Here is a 17195-nt window from a genome sequence, read left to right as displayed (position 1 = left end):
ATCAATCTATTGCCTCCGGTGTAGTACCATGGGACTTAGGCTTCCCCAGTTTTGCTGTAGTGAAATCAGCATTGCAGCCCAGCAGTGGAAGAGCTGGCAATAAAACTAAGGGATTCTTTGGTATGTGAAGTTAGATAGCAAAGAATTTTAGTACTTGAAGTTTATTTTGCCTTTGAGTGCTCATTTTAACATTTGCCTTGTTGACATACAGTGTGCTACATAAGCCCACATAATGACAACACATACCACTTCTTAGAAGTACTTGTTACAAATGAGAGGATAATTTGAATGACATAATGCTCAGGTCTTCCAGAAGGACTGGAACAGACGAGGCTTGTGCGTGAGGGAAAAATGTGTTCTTTTGTTCTAATTCCATACCATACTCAGAGCAGTTATCCAACTGCAACCCAAACACACACAGGATAATTACACAAAATACTAAGCCTGTGTTCATCATAACAGGTGCCGTTCTGCTTTCCACCAAAGAAATACTGTTACTGTTTTTTATCAGTGTAAATCAGCAGGTGCCTAAATACCAGCCTCACCGATGATGTCGGAGACCTCCCACCCCCCAGCCAGTGATCTCGAACATGTTTTTTGGTCTGCGTAACGCCACCTTACACAGGTGTTTCTGCAAGTAGTGATTCTGAACATTAACACAGATTGGAAAGCTGGTTTTTCTTTTAACATCTAACTCAGAAGCTGAGGAGATTAAAATCATCTTTCTGCTGACTTAAGATATGGGATAATACATCCCTCCATGCCTCTATTGAGATTATGGCTAGGAGTGGACTTGCTAGCGCTGACAGATCACACAGATCTCCAGCAGCCGTGAGCAGCCAATTAACCCCCCTTCTAGCGCACAACCTGGCAATCCGTACCGCACTTGGAGTGCAGGGATGGGATGGCAGTAAGGTGAGTCCCCAATTAGCTAATGCGTTTTACTAAGGAAAGAATATGCAACAGTTGCCAGCTGGCTGTATTTGCAGTATGAGCTGTGAATAAACTCTAGAGGCTATCTTGTGAAGCTTGTATTGTGACCCAAGTAGTAATTAAGCACTATAAATAAAGCAATTATTGCACGTCTGATAGATAAAGATCTGGAAGGTAGTCGCTTGGCAGCTGTGAATTCTTGCCCAATTGGCAATGCAAAAACTTTTTTTAAAGAGGGCTGTTCATTTCAGACTAACTTTTATTTAGAGTCACAGTGCCATCTAGAGACCGCATAGGGCCTTCGATCAGCTTTCAGGCCTGGTTAAGGTTCAGATGGGAAGTACTTTGTTTTTCTGACCTTCCAGGTATGAGTAGTGCTGGGAGGTGCGACTGCTTGGCGTTGGCCAGCACGCTGCTTTCAATCGAAATGAATGTCTACGGAGCATTACGTCTGCCCTGTGCTATAACCTGCTGGGAACGAAGGGTTGTCAAGAGCCAAATTCTTTTTGTTTGTTGTTTTTTTTCTAGAAACGGAGACTGGGTATCTCAATAATGATAAATGCATGTTGCAGAAGAATTGCTGGCAGGCACTGCGCTATTCTGGATCCCCATGTCTCCCACAGGTAGATCTCTGTGTCTTTTGGAAGCAATTGCTGTTTCCCTAGCAGGGGGAGGCCCTACTTTTTGTTGCTCCCATGATAACTGTGTGAGGGTGCTCAGCTGTCATTTGCTGATCTCACTGTTGCTTTTGTCTAGTGGAAGGGCTTTGTATTCTGAAGGTGAAGAAGGAATGCTGTACTGAAAATGGCTACTACCGCTAATGCAGCCTAACCATTCTGTATGAACAGGATCTGTGCATCCAGGATCTACCACATAATCCTCATGCAAAGTAAGTCTTGATGTTTCCTGAGTCAGCTGGCAGTATCTATATTTGCCGTTGTAAGGAAAAAGAGATGGGCCAACCCATGTCTTACACTGATGGTTCCATCTTAGTTTTTACATATAATTCAGTCCTAATTTAGAACAAAGAACAGGAGGAATTCAGTAACATTATCCAGAAATCTGGTTTCATTCCTGCTATGAAGGGAACTTCTTGTATGTTTTGAGGGTTTAAAGTCTTTAACATTTGAGGACCTTTCTAAAGTGTTCAAGCACTCAAAATCTACCACCTGTTTGCTTAGTATCAAATGTAAAAAATAGCAATTCTTTCTGTAACAAGCCAAGTGAGCTGTTATTTCACAGGATCTTCAGGAAACCTGCAGGGCTCCTTTAAGTTTGACAGGATGATTTATTGAATCACTTTGACATGACAAACCAGTGTGACAGGCCTTCCTTATTTTTCAGCAGTCAAGAAGAAGCCCTAAGCTATCACACAAGACCCAGTCCGTAGTAAAGTATGGGAGTTGTGGAGCAGAGGGCTTTAACTGGCCTCCCTCAGAGGGCACACAGCAAACCAGATCTATTTCATACCTTTCTGATAGCTTTGTTAAAAACTGCTTGACTTTGGCACTGATGATCTTCATATTTGCAGAGAAGCCTGATGGTAAAAACTGGTGTTGCTGTAAATCCGTGTGTTCCACTTCTACAGGTTTCACAGCCTTGTTCATAGCTCCCAGGGGGCATAGTGTTACCATCTGCTGCATGGGGGCTGTGCTTGGTGCCCCTGTAATTGGAGGCTGTCTTTATTGCAGTTTGTTTTTCTCTTTATCCTAATTATGGTTGCAGAGCATTAGGGTGCCTTTTTGGCTGTGGTTGGTTGTTGGTTGTTGGTTTGGGGTTTTTGTTTAGTTTTGTTGGTGTTGGTTTTGTTTGTTTTGATGTGTACACCAAAGGAATGTCTTAAGGCAAGATTTTTTCACAGGTGAGTAAACAGGCTTTTGTGAATTCACATCTAGTGGGTGTCTTCTCTAGAATACACAACTGAGGCAGTGAGCAGCAAGTTGATGGATGGACTTGAGACAAAAAACAGTGGGGACTTGCCACGCTTCTAGGGCTAGAGTGTCAAGCTGTAAGAGCTATGAGCTGAAACACTGGGAAACTGCACAGTAAGGTTAGTTTTGCACTTTTTAATGCAGTCCATCTGTATATACGGATTAGAGCAGTCTTTATGTGATCGCATACTCATCTTATTCTCCACTACAGAAATTAAGTCAGCTTTGTTGATATACTCCTGGATTTCCAACACAAAACAGCAGTGCTCATGCCACTAATTTTCATTCCTCTTCCTTTCTTCATAGCTAACTTAACCAATGCAATAGAGTTATTTTCAGAGGCACCAAGTCAGAGAATCATTTCACGCAGCTTTTCATGCTGTGAGATGGAGCATTTGGGTTTGAATATGAATTTGATAGCAGCAACAGCAGCAGTAGGAGGCTTTATCTGTCAAAGAGTCGAAATGAAACAGAACTGAGAACTACACCAACAAATGTTAGTGACTTACAGCTGTGCTGCTTCATTTCAAGTCCTTTTTTCTTGCCTGCTACGTTCCTACCCACTTCAGTGATTCAAATACAGTTCATACTTCTCTAACGAATTACTTGTATGTCATTGTTTGCTTATGCATCTCTTTAAAAAGAGAGGATTAAATTGTTTTTTACCTATTTTTTCCCTCTATATCATTCTCTTCAGCCCTTATGGAAGACTTGGGTTTTGTTTTACTTTCCTTCTCTCTCTTCCCCTGTGGTTTACCTCATCTGCTGACCTCTGTAAGGTTGTAACTTAGTCTTCAAGTACTGTGAGGTTCTTCCAGTGTGATTAGTCCCTCGTGTTGTAAGGACTCTTCCTGTGATCTCAATTAGGATTCCTATTAAGTCCTTCTCATTTTGTGTCCCTTCTACCTTGCAGTTTTCTCTGTTAAAACTATTCTTGCTAAAGTTTTTAAGGGCAGTGACCTGACAGACCCTTTGAGTGCCCTAAAGCACATTGCTCCTGAAGGCTTCCTGTCCTTTCATTCCACTGACTCCAGGTCTCCCATGTTTCTTTTTGCTCAAGATTCTTCTGCAGCACCTTCCTTGATGGTTTCTCTTCCTCTCTAGCTTTTCTTTGAGGGATCTCAGTAAATTCTGACTGATGTCTCTCTTTTTTGAAGTGGTCAAAATGCAAATTGTTGACAAGTTGTTGATATATCCTATTAGTTAAAAAGCTTCAGTTAACATCAAAGCTGACAGGTAGCTGAACACCATGCAGCCCTTTGTTCATTCCTCCTCCCAATGAGACGGGGGAGAGAGTTGGTGGGGGGGAAACATGTAGAACTGATAGATTGAGATGAAAGCTATTTACTAAGACAGAAAAGAAAGGAAGAAATAATAGTAATTGTAATAATACAGAGAACAAGTAATGCCCAAAGCAAAACCACAGACTGATGTAGACATCATGCTACAGTTATGAATTTTGCCAAATTAAATGTAATTTCTTTCTATAATGGTTATTTCTTGTAAAAGCCCGTGTTGTACAGTAATATAATTATTTACTGACATGGGCAAGTAACTCAGACTTTCAGGAGACATAGCTAGAAGTCAGGTCAGCTTTCTATTTCTACATCTTGGTTTTTTTGCTACCTGGTCAAATTACCCTACACGCTTGCACTTCCTGCTCTCTTCACAACTTTAGCCATTTTCAAGCACATCGGCTTTGCTTTTAGCTTCTTCTGACCATAGCTTTCAATTTAACTTTGATCTCTGCCCCATAGTTATCCACTGAAAATGTTTTGTTTGTTTGTTTGTTTGTTTTTCTTTTTTCATGCTTTTAAGCAACTTAGTTTTTCCTTGGCTTTACTTTTCTTACCAGAGGTATTATTAAGAGCTTGTATGTGTTAGAGCTGCAGCCTGTATAGGTGGCATGACCAGAATGGTGAGAGTGCTTGCTAATATGAGATGTTACAATAAATATGCCTTACTGTGTTTTACAGAAACTGAAGGGGAATACTAAAAATATTCTAAATACTAAAAATAGCAGCAGAAAACAAACTGGAGTTTCAGCCAAGCAGAACTTGGCATTCTGCAAACAACATTTTGCAAGTTTAGTTTCAGTACTGTCTATTTTCTCCTGTAGTCAGACTACTTTGTTCAGACAGAGGCATAACATTTTAGAGAAGTAGTAGCCAAGGTGGTGTCCAGGTACAAGAAAGAGAACAATTGTGAGGTTAGAAAAAGGAACCTGTGGGGAAAGACTGCAGGAAGTGGTTGCATTTTGTTAAGAATATAGAAGACTGATTAGAGTATGTGTTTTGACATACAGGAGATAGTGACAATTTAGCCTTCTTTTCTAAGTGGAGGTGAGAGCAGGAAAAACTGCTCAGCAGTCTTTTCCTTTCTCTAACATGTAAAATGTCAGTTAATCACTGCAGGAGGCTAACCTAGAAACATTCCTTCCTTCAGTGAATGATGGGGAAAACAAACAAACAAAAAAAACAATCTAGTCCTATTTTGGAAAAGAGTAAAATTATTTTAAGAGTGGATTCATACCAGACACAGCTTGATTTGGTGCTGCGAAAATTGTTAGTGATAATGCCTGAAGGCTTATTCTGGTGTGACTGCATCCATTGCACAAACCCTGTTGCAGCTTAGAAGGATGTAGCCAGTAAATTGTGCATCTCTTGTGCCTTCTCCCTTCCAAATAGGCAATTTTGTACCATGGATTCCTTCCTCAGCATATTGATTTGGGGTATCATTGCTGTTACCTTCCTACATCTTTTCTTATAAATTACACAGAATTTGCAGTAGCTCTCAGTCCCTTTCTCCAGTCACAAACTATCCTACTGTGATTTAGAGTGGCTTCAGGCTTTGTCACCACTCTGCAAGCACAGACAACTTGAAAAGTAGCTGCACCTGAGGAACAGGAAGAGTCTGTTTGGCAATGCTCGTATGAAAGTTAAAGACCAAAGACCTGTTATGCCCAAGCACAATGGGGAAGTCAGAAGTTAGTTGTCTTGCTTAAGGTCCAACCCCAACCCCAACCATCATGCAAAAGGAGAAGTGTGGCCAGTATGGCATTTGCACAGCACATAGGTCCAATTGGAAGGGACCATCAGGTGGCGTAAAAGGCATTGCCAACCCCTCTACTGGTGGCATATGCCCCACCACATCCTCAGCCACCACAGAAGGAGGAGGACAGGAGGTCAGGACATTCTGGGATCCACAGTGGTGGCTTGCTTTTCTTTCCTTTTTTTTCTCTCTGTCCTTTTCTTTTTCCTTTCTCACTCACCAATCTTTTAATAATGGCATACTCTTTCTTGATCAACACCTCAACTTCATTCCATGTCCTAATTTGGAGGAATTGGGATCACTATAATGAACCACAGACCTCTTTGACTTGCAACATCTGTGCATGAGTCTTGGAGATATCTCAAGCCTCACCACAGCTTTGTGAGAGCTATTTTAAGACTTCTAAAGAGCATCGAGGGAACAGAAAAGTTCTAACTTAAGCACCAATGCCAATGCTTCATCTGCCTTTGGCAGAAAAAGGGAGGACAAAGATGGACGTGCTGCTGCTGTGTAAGATGGTCAGGTTGTGGATAGTGATCACTGCTCAAAGAAGGCCCCATCCCCCATTTCTCTTCATGCACTTTCTTCTTCACATTGGTTTCTTATCAGCAGAGGAGCACCTGACTAAGGGATCAGTGGGTAAAGTGTGGCTGCCACTTCCGTTTAAATAGCCTTGTAGATGCAGACCTGCAAGACTGACTGATTTTATTGTATTCTGTTTCTGCACCTAGGTAATGAGGTCTTTAGGGAAGAACATGTTACCATTATGCTCCCAAAAGAGGAATCATTCCATTAGAATCATGAAATATCCTGAGCCGTAAGGAACTCATGAGGATTACTAAGTCCAGCTTCACACAGGATCACCCAAAATTCAATCCTTATATCTGAGAGCATTGTCCAAAAAAGCTCCTTGCACTCTGGCAGCTTGAAGATGTGCCCACTGCCCTGGGCAGACTGTCCTGGAGCTTGACCACCCTCTGGTGCAGACCCTGTCCCTAACCCCCAGCTGCCCCTCCCCTGGCACAGCTCCATGCCGTTCCCTTGGGCCCTGTTGCTGTCACACAGAGCAGAGCTCAGCACTGCCCTTCCTCTCCCTGTGAGGAGCTGCAGCTGCCATCAGGCCTCCCCTCAGCTCCTCTGCTCTGCTCTGGACAGGCTCAGCAACATCATCTATGCCTCATATGTCTTGCCCTTTAGATTGTTCACTGTTTCCGTAGTCTTCCTTTGGATACTCTATATTAGTTTTATTTATTTACTTTGTTACTTGTTAGCTTTCTTATCACCGCAGAGGAGAGAAGGAATGTACCTGAAGATGGGCAGTGCTAAGCAGCTGCTGCTCTTCCTTTTCACAGCTGGAATTCTGGGTCACCCACCTTGCACTGCCTCATAGAAATTTTACATTCATGAGACGTTTAGAAAACTATACACACAGTCATACACCAACACCCCTTATCATGCCTGATCAGTTATCAGACTTCACTTGCACAAAAGGAAGAATGCTGGTATTTTGCATGCAGCACACTGTAACTCTGACCTCTCCTAACAGACGAGTACTTGCACTTACAAGTTTCTTGGAATTTTTGTGAAATGGAGGAGGATCTGTAAAGAAGAAGAGAGAAAATAGCCAACCATCGCTTACGGTATCATTGTCAAGGACCATGAGCAAGGTGGACTGCAGAACTGCACCATAGAAGTGCAGCTGCTAGCACTGATGTTGTAAGCAACTGTCATGGTGCAGTGGGATCACTGTCATGGAGCAAGGAGGTCACCAGCACTGCTTGGTGACAGAGAAATGGTGATGCATTATGAGATCTTCAGAGTCGTCCACAGGCTACAGAGCTGGGAAGTGTAGATGCAAACAGTGATCTTTGAAATCAAGAAGACCTGTGCCAGTTCCAGCTCTTGTGGACATGGACTGTTTTGACTTTGAAAGCAGACTATTGCAGCAGATCCTTTTCCTCAGCTTTGAAGACTGTCTCTCCTGCTCTCTCTGCCCCTTCCTCCTTCCCTGGAAACTTAAACCTGCTCTATCTGCATGATCAGTGCTTGTTTTCTTTTCAGTCTCACCTTCTGAATCACAGCTACTCCTATATCTTTGGGTTCTCCCGCAGTTTCCTTTCCTTCACTAATAATGCCCAGCTTGGTTTTTATCTCTTGCTTCTCCAGGTCTATTTGCTCTCCACCTTTCCCCAGTCCTCGCCTTCCAGTGAGGAAAGCATTAAATGCCTGTGAGAGCATCTCCCATAGAGCTGGGTAGCATTTCCTCCATCAGCAGCTTTCCACACAGATGTATCCTGTCCACATTGAACTGACAGCAGCTTCCTAGGGGTACCAAAAAGCACTGTCTGACCATCATCTCCTTCCTATCATGTTTTCTCAGTCATAACGTAGACATGGCAGAACTTCTGGATAAAATTGTTATACTTTAAAAATGAGAAGGAGGCAGCGGAGAGAATGCCTCCTGAAAAATCTAATGCACAAATAATGCTGACCAACTTTCACTGGAACTTGCAAAGTCCATTAAACCATAAGAACAGCAACAACATCCAACAGCTGTGCTAAAAGGTGAAGTTCAGCAAGGCTTTGAGCAACTTCATATGTAGAAATTAACTTTAAAATGTAACTGTGCTTAGGTGTCTGCTAACCTATTGCATAGCTTAGAAGCATGATGCATAAACCAGATGTTAGCTCTGTCATATAATGCACCAGAAGAGTCTTCTCTTCTGACAGTAGCAGTACAGATGAATCATTTCCCATTTCCCACCCTGCCCTCACGATGCTATCAGCCTTAAGCTGTTGGCTAACTGCACTACAGACAGACCAGTAACAGCAACATAAACCCATGACCATACTTCACACCTCCAGTTTCACTTCTTAATTGCTGTTTTTAGAATAAGTCTTCTTTTAATGCCAGTCTTCTGGCTTTATCTAGAATTGGTCTAAAAGACGAGAGACTTTGTTTCTATTTGTCCATGGAGTTCCCATTTTTTCATGGAAGGATATCACTTAAAGCATGTGAAGAACTGCTGCTAAAGAAAGGAAAGAATGGTAGCTATTTAATACGAGAGAGTGAAAGCGTGGCTGGAGCCTTGTGTCTGTGTGTTCTGTAAGTATTTTAATATTGAATTTCTAATGAGTTTTCAAATAGATCCAGAACCAAGACTTCTCCTTTTCTAACATTAATAGTTCTTCCCTAGTGTTAACAATATGTCTGTAGATGTACTCAAGCGATGTTGGTTGCCTTAGGTTTCCTTTATAGTGAGTGGTGAGTGGGTGGCATTTGTAAAAACAATTCATACAACAGAGAATGGATGAACTGTTCTCTGCTGATGCTGTTGTCTCTCTGCAGACAATAGAGAGAGCCCAGAGAAAATACCTCAGCCTGCCAAAACATGGTGAGCAGAACCTCACTCGGAGTTGCTACCTCTGTTATAACAATGAGTAAATACCATTTTAGCACTACTGAGACACTGAAAAGTCCCATAGTTGGACTTAAAAATTTTCTTCCTCATATGCATGCTGATTATCTGATGAAACATTCGCCTTGTGTTTCCCACAAAGTTTATCTGATGTGAGGAGATAACCTGAGACAGAAAGATGTCACGTCCTATTCAAATTCATGACAAGCCCATGAACAAGATGGGGATAAAAAACTTCTTAGCTTAAAACAATTAAAACTGGATTATTTTCTTCTGCTGCTGGGAATAGCACTTTTTTCCTGTTCATAAAGTTTGTTTTACATTTTTTTTCATAAGTAACCAATCTGTTCTTAATGCGTTCAGAGTTTATGAACTAGTAACTAGATCCTTTTTGTGTGAACCCATTGAATTTTACACTTTCCTTGAGGGTATGTTTGAGAGTGACATGGAAAAAAAATGTAGCACAACATTTAATGAACTTAGAAATATCAGGAATTATTTCTTATCAATAATCAAAATCTCACTGCCTTTGAAACAAATCAAAGAAGAAGGGAGAAAAAGGGAGGAGGAAAAGGAATATTGTTGGGTTGGTGAGTAGAAGAAAGGATCGTCTGGGAATGACAAAGACAAGTAAGGAGAAATGGCAGATGAGATACGAACAGAGACCTTGGAGAGGGAGCTGGAGGAACCTGCCTGCAATGAGTGTGGAAGGAGCCAATGTACAAAGCAAAAAGATTAGGGAGGGAAATGGCATGCATAGTCTGCCTGAATCAACAAATGGGAATCCTGGCATGGAGGAGGCAATACTAGTCCTTGATGTGGAAGGACAGCTGCTGTGATCTTATTCAGCAGAGGCAGATGAGAAAGCAAAAAGGTGCTTATGTCTTCTGTGTGTTTAATGACTTTGAACTACTGAGATAACAGACGGCATGTCTACAGAGTACGTCGTATAGGCAAAGGATGTATGTGACTTTAGTTTGTACATTAATACATACAATAGTTGAAATACAGAGTAGCAGCAACAGCATGACAGATACTGGCTTGCAGAGGTGAAAGTACAGGTTGCCTTCAGATAGCAAATGGGATGATGTGGAATAGTGGCTCAGGAGCTGAGAGACTGGATGTCAGTGACAGACTAGAGAAAGTAAAGCTGCTTAAGGGGAATGTGTCTGTCCTAAAATTGGAGACATCAACACAGAAATTCTCGGTGCTGTTTCAAGACAGCTTCTGGACTAGAACTGCATCTGAAGCATTGCTTAGCATGTAACATGGTTGATAAGACAAACTGATGCCCACCTTGCTAAAAAAGAAAAATAAAATAGTTCTCATTTGGTCCATGGACAGAGACAGCAATTCACAGGCTACAGAAAACAACCGCAATTTGTAGTTGACCCACTGACTGAAGGGGAGGATCTAAGAGTCAGAATGGTGGGACCGGTCCAAAAGCATCTCAACATTAACCATGCACAGTGCACACCTCTTTGTGGCATTCCCTCCATACTCATCCACAGCTGTCCCAGGTCTTGATAGCGCCTCAGTCCAGATCTATTGCCTTTGCTTCTGTTCTTGTGATTCAATGTCAGCCTATCAAAATAAACTCATATCATGCTAGTTTTCTGCCTCTAGATCTTCCTTGTCCCCAAACAAGTTAGTTTGTTAGTTTGAATCATAATATGCAGTTGCATATATATAGGCATTTAATATTTGATCTGAAATTAGAAGCTTTCACTGTAATGGCAGTTTCATGTTTGTTTTATGTTACAATGACCGAAGCAGCTTAGAGTGAGCTTCTAGGCTCTATTTTGTGCTTTACTGTCTATGAACAAGTAACATTGACATCCAGGCCTTTCTGGATGCAACCAGAAGTATTTTCATTACTTTGAATTACCAGATCTATTTTGTTTAAGCTGTAGTCATGTGAAACTCAAAAAATAAAAAAAATGCACCTAAGAAGCAGGAGGAGAGCTCAGTCAGTTAGCTGATATTGCTCAAGGTTGCTCAAGGTCTTCCCTAAACAACAACAACAACAAAACAAGCAAGCAAACAAAACCAATACCTTAGTGTCATATTCATCTGTAGTAGTCTAAGCCCTTTCCCGTGGTCTGACAGTTGACACAAACGTAACGTATACGACAATGTTTTTCACAGCTTTGAAGAAGTCGTCTATACTTATCGTATCTTCAGGGAATATGAAGGATATTATAGAATACAGGTAAGCAAATCTCCTTTCGTCTGTAAAGACCTCATCATTTAAAATTTTAATGAATTTAGAAAAATAATATACTTGAAAAGATTACCTAATAATATAGGAAGCCTTCTCCAAAAGTAGTGCCTCCTATTTTATTATGATGGCCAGCAATGTCAGAGGCGGATGTTGGTGGTATGGCAGTAAAGGTTAAACCTTCACACCAATATTCCATTACGTACTGTTACTATGCAACAGATAGCAGCAGAGGGGCAGTCTGACAAACAGCACCTGAAATGGAAGTGCAGATGAAGCAAGGGCGGTCGTCTGGCTGTGATGTGTTTCCTCCATGCTATTAAAATTACACCCACTGACATTCACTGATATGTGCCAAACATTTATGGAGACCAAACAGCGGATGTGAGCACAGTGAGGTGGTGGGTAGTGTGTTTCAATAGCAGTGACAGCAACACAAAAGACAAGCCACATTCTAGATGGTCATGCACAGCTGCCATACCACAAAATGAAGAGTGCCTCAACCAGCTCATCCAAAGAAATTGGCAGATTATGAACATGGAGCTGAATATCAGCTTCAATGAGTTGGAAATAATGGTGGCAATGTTGGCATATGCAAAGTTTGCACCAGGTGAGTCCCAAGAGTGCTCACACAGGAACAGCAGGAACATTGTATGCAAGTTTGCAAGGTCTATTGAACCAATATGAGGCTGAAGGTGACAGTTTTCTCAATCCCATCTTTATTGGTGACAAGATGAAGCGAAACACGTATGAGCTACAGTCAAAATGGCAATCCACAGAGTGATGACGTGAATTCTCCATTGAAGAGAAAGTTCAAGACACAGCCTTCAGCAGGTATAGTGCTGTGCCTTGTCTTTTAGGATAGGAAAGGGGTGATCCTTCTGGATTTCCTGGAACCCTGACAAACCATCAACTCTGACTACTACATCACGACACTGACTAAGCTGACAGCTTGGACTTCCAGTGTGAGGCCAGAGAAGAAGACAATCTTTCTCTTGCAACACAATAATGCTAGGTACCAGTTTGAAGTCTATGAAAAACACTGCCAACCTAGACTGTACTGTCCTACCGCAACCACTGTATAGTCCAGATTTGGCACCTTCTGATTTCCATCTGTTTGGGTTGAGGAAAGCTGGACTGTGCAGGTAGTGTTTTCCTTCCAGGAATGCTGTAATAACAGTTATGAAACAATGGGTCACCACTGCTGCTGCACATTTTTATGAGCTCAGCATGCTGGCTCTTGTTCATCACTAGTAAAAATGCATAGCTAGTGGTGATGTCTGCATTGAAAAATAGTGTTTCATAGCTGAGAATTTGCTCATCAAATAGTGTTATTGTGTTCTTTCATATCTGTTGTACTATGAAAATAAATAGGAGGCATTACTTCAAACCAACTCATGCACTTCCAAGTTCCTTTTCTGCTATGTTTACTTTTTGACTTTCTGATATACCTTCTCGTATACTTGCATATGATCTCATAAGTAGTTACTATCTCTGTAGAAATCCCTTATAACCTAAACGAATCAGCTATTTGTTGACCATCTACTTCCTGATTTGACCATTTCTTTTTTACATTATTGAAGAAAAATCTATAGCTTTCAGCACTTCTGTTCCTGATTAGCTTTTTCTATTTGGAAGCTCTGCCAGAGCACCAAGAGTCTAGGGGCTCTGAATATCGAACATCTTGATTTTAAAAGACCTGCTCATTAGAGTGAAGCTGCCACAATATCTATAATTCTGTGCTTTTCTGCAGAACCGAAAGTAATGACTTCAGATAATGCTTCTCGCTGCTGGAATATGCATAAGAGCAGACTGTATCAATCAGATCCCTGCACAAAGAAATCTTCAATTTATAGGCAAGCCAAGAGGACATTTTATAAACTGGATCAATCCATGACTGGGAATAGGAATAGTCAACAGGACTTCCAATAGTTAAGTAGCATCTAAGAAGAACGAGGTCATCAAACAAAGGACATACCAAAATGTCATATGCTGATCACTCTTGCTTATTAGTGGTTTGGATTCAGTGTGAGAGGTACAATTTCTCATGAAGAACTGAATGATTTGTTTTCAAAAAAGTAATCTATTTTGGATTATAGCCACTCTTCTGGGTTTTGCTGTCACTCCTATCAACAGACAATCTTTCAGTTTTTTCAAGCTTAATTCTCATTGCAGGGCCTAGCCTGTGAAAGAAGTCTTCTGTTCTTCCAGTTTTTAGGTCAGATTAATTTGGTTTACTAAAATATACTGAAAATAGTATACTGATGGTGATGGGGAGATTGTTTTGTTGGTTTTGTTTTGTTTTGTTTTGTTTTGTTTTTTCAATAGCCAGGTCTAGACATGAACTTTATAGAATGTAGTAGGCTGACCTTGACCAGCACCCCTGTAATTGCTTGCTCACACCCTACTCCTCCCAACAGGTTGTTGATAGAAAGAAAATAGGAAAAGCAAGACTGAAAAAAATCATAGATGAAGATAAAAGACAGGTGATACAAATTTGGACAAACCTGAGACAAATAACTAATTCCCACCTAAAAGTGAAAGCTGGTGCTCATTTGGGCCCTCAGATGTGTTAGCTGCTTCTGCAGGTGTCCTTTCTCAGTCGTGATAATATAGCATACAACACTTGGCTTCTGCTTGTCATGTAGTTGTCCAAATTTGACATTTTAAATAGGAATCTGACATTTTAAATGGGAATGAAATAGTTCCCCATAAACTTGTGTTCTAAGACCAGAGGGAAGTCTGTAATGCTTTCACTCTACTGAACAATGCTGTAGTGGATTGAGCCAAGCATAAACTTTGTACTTTATTGTATTTAGCAATAAAAAAATAGCTACAGAAGTCATAATATCTGCTAGACTGTCTAGAAGCAGTGATGGTGGATGGTTTCAGATCTTCAACCAAAAAATTGTTACATTTGTTCTTTCTAAGATGGGAAGCCTGTGATCTGAAGCCAGGCAGCAAGCACTAAACAGCTTTCCCTTGGCTGCAGTGCACACAAGCAGGGCTGGTGAAGTGGGTTATGCTTGGTACCATAACCACACCACCACACAGGTGTCCCTATTGTGTACAGAACAGTATTCTGTCACCTAACAGGCTTACAAAACGTCCCTTAGTGAACAAGTTATGCATGGTTCTCATTACAGATACCTTATGGAAACACAACTTCAAACAAACTTAGTTTTTCTTTCCTTGCAGACTGCTGAAGGTGTTCCAGAAAAGGTCTTCAGAACATTAAAGGATTTAATATATAACTATGAAAAGCCAAACCAAGGGTTAGTAACAAAGCTTCGCTACCCAGTCAAGAAAACAAGCTCCTCACGAAGAAGCTGGAAACTCAAGTTAGGAAATGATGATGTTTACAATGGTGAGAAATCTAGTTTAGTCTCTGTCTTTTTATTAAGACAACAATTGCATTGACAGGTGAATAATTTCTATGTATCCTCTGAGACAAGCTTGCATGGACAGAAACTCAAGATCCTTCCTTCTTTTTTACATTCACTGGAAACTGATTAGTTCTAGATCACAGGTTACATACACTCATCTACCATAGATTAACAGAATAAATTTGAAAAAGATGGTAAATCGTGGTGTTGCCCTAAACTCACTCAGTGAGTATCAGTACTCTTAGACTACAGAAGGCTGAGAAACAGTCTTACACAATGTGGTTCTGCCAAGCTGACAGGCCTTTATATTTCAGTGATAGTTGAGGCTGTCCTTTACTTTGTTGTCCAAATTAAAAGCTACTTTTATACCAAAATCTAGCTTGTAGATTATTGTAATCTGTGTTAGAACATGACCTTTTTTAGTTAGTATGTTGAAAATAAGAAGTATACAGCCTTGTGCTCAGGATGACAGATCTGGAACCAGAGAGTTTAGTCCCTGAGGTTGCACTACTGGTTGTTAGACAGCTTTTAACATTGTGTTCTAAGAACCACTTTTCTGAGGGTGGCTACTTGAAAAGATAGTAGGTTTCTATACGATGTCCCAAGTGTTCAATTTCTGCCTTTTCCCTGGATTCTGAAAAAATAACAACAATAATAAAAAATCTAATGAGGTCTAAGATGGTTTTTTGAGCTCTCTTCCCAGCTAAGGGCTTTTCTGTTGGGAATATTTATTAAAGGAACAAAAGCTGTGTTACACTACAGTCATGGCTACCTGTGCTACTGATCTGATTTACTGACATATATATGATTCAGGATGTTTAACTTTCTCAGAAAGAAAGGGTCTCATATGCATACAGCCATTTAATTACAGAGCTTGCTGATTTAGAAAGGGCAATACAGGCTTTGCTTCCACATGCGGAATGGCCTGGAAGACCCAGTCCATAGGAAACTAAGTCTAAACACTGGTTCTGAAATAGCAGACAGAATACTGAGAAATCAGACTGAATTAATAATATCTACTTAGGTACATGACAACATGACAACATGCCATCTTGCTTAGAGGGGTCTTTCAGAAAAGCAATTAGCAATGACACGATCTGTTTTTTTTCTTTCTTTACAGAAATCGATGACAGTGATTATGTTGATGTCTTATCTTGAATGATCTGCAACGTGATGAATTGGAAAGACACCATTTTAGGCTGCACCACAACATACCAACTGGAGAGAGTTAACAGTTGGATATTCAAAGCTATGTAGCTATACCTCTGGAATTAGTGCCTTTTGTAGATTAACAGAGCAAGTGCATTTTAACCCCAGTAGATCCAGCACAAACTACTATGTATTTTTTGTTCATCATTAAGAGAATTAGTTTTTCTGACATGTGGATAATTATATGGGGGAAAGGGTGTGTGTACTTGTTTGCCTGTGTATGTGTATTTGTTGTTTTTTTAAACAAACTTTCCAAGATGCCTACTGCTGAAACATACAATCTGTTATTTTATAAATCTTATATCTAAAGACAGCTGTCAAGTAGATGGGGCCAGGCTCTTAAGTGGTGTCCAGCAATAGGACAGTGGACAATGGGCACAAACCGGAACACAGAAAATTCCATATGAACCTGAGGAAGAACTTTTTTACTTTGAGGGTGACAGAGCACTGGCACGAGAGATAGGTTTCTTCTCAGAAGATATTCAAGACTTGTCTGGATGCTTTCTTGTGCAACTGGCTGTAGAGAACTGCTTTCGCAGGGGTTTGGACTCATGCGTGTCCAACTTTTTGGCTTGCCTGGGCCATGCAGAGTGAAGAGAAATTGTCTTGGGCCACATGTGAAGTATATAATATAGTTAATTTATATAAGTAACAAAATGTATTTTATTTTTTTAATTAAAATATATGAAAAGAGGACAACAAAATCGTAAATTTAGTACGTCAGACAATACATGGACTAGATAATCTCAGACATCCCTTCCAATCTCTGTGATTCTGTGATTTTGTGTATCTGTTAGAAAGCACTGCAAAGATAATAAATGAATGTTCATAAAGCAGTAGCTTATGGCAAAACTGATGTATGTTTATACAAAGTATACACAATAAACATCTGACTTCATTTGATGCTTGTAACTTCTAAACTCTGTTATTTTGTAGTAGGGATATATGGGTAGTATTTCAGCTATGTCAATTTGTATGAGTATTTGTATTAGTAATATGTTAGGTTTCTTATTAATATCAGATAGATTTCTGTTTTGTTATGTAT

General features: G+C 40.5%; 1 protein-coding gene across 1 annotated transcript; it reads left to right on the top strand.

Moving 5' to 3' along the window:
• Positions 1-8887: 8887 nt before the first annotated feature.
• SH2D1B (SH2 domain containing 1B) lies at positions 8888-17050 on the top strand. The gene is made up of 4 exons (XM_072361561.1): positions 8888-9021; positions 11483-11546; positions 14754-14922; positions 16062-17050. The coding sequence occupies exons 1-4, from the start codon at positions 8888-8890 to the stop codon at positions 16097-16099; spliced, it is 405 nt and encodes a 134-aa protein (XP_072217662.1). The 3' UTR covers positions 16100-17050.
• Positions 17051-17195: the final 145 nt, after the last annotated feature.

This window comes from Excalfactoria chinensis, chromosome 1 (genome assembly GCF_039878825.1).
Source record: "Excalfactoria chinensis isolate bCotChi1 chromosome 1, bCotChi1.hap2, whole genome shotgun sequence".
NCBI lineage: Eukaryota > Metazoa > Chordata > Aves > Galliformes > Phasianidae > Excalfactoria > Excalfactoria chinensis.
The sequence above is the reverse complement of the archived record's forward strand: the minus strand, read 5'-3'. Positions and strand labels throughout refer to the sequence as shown.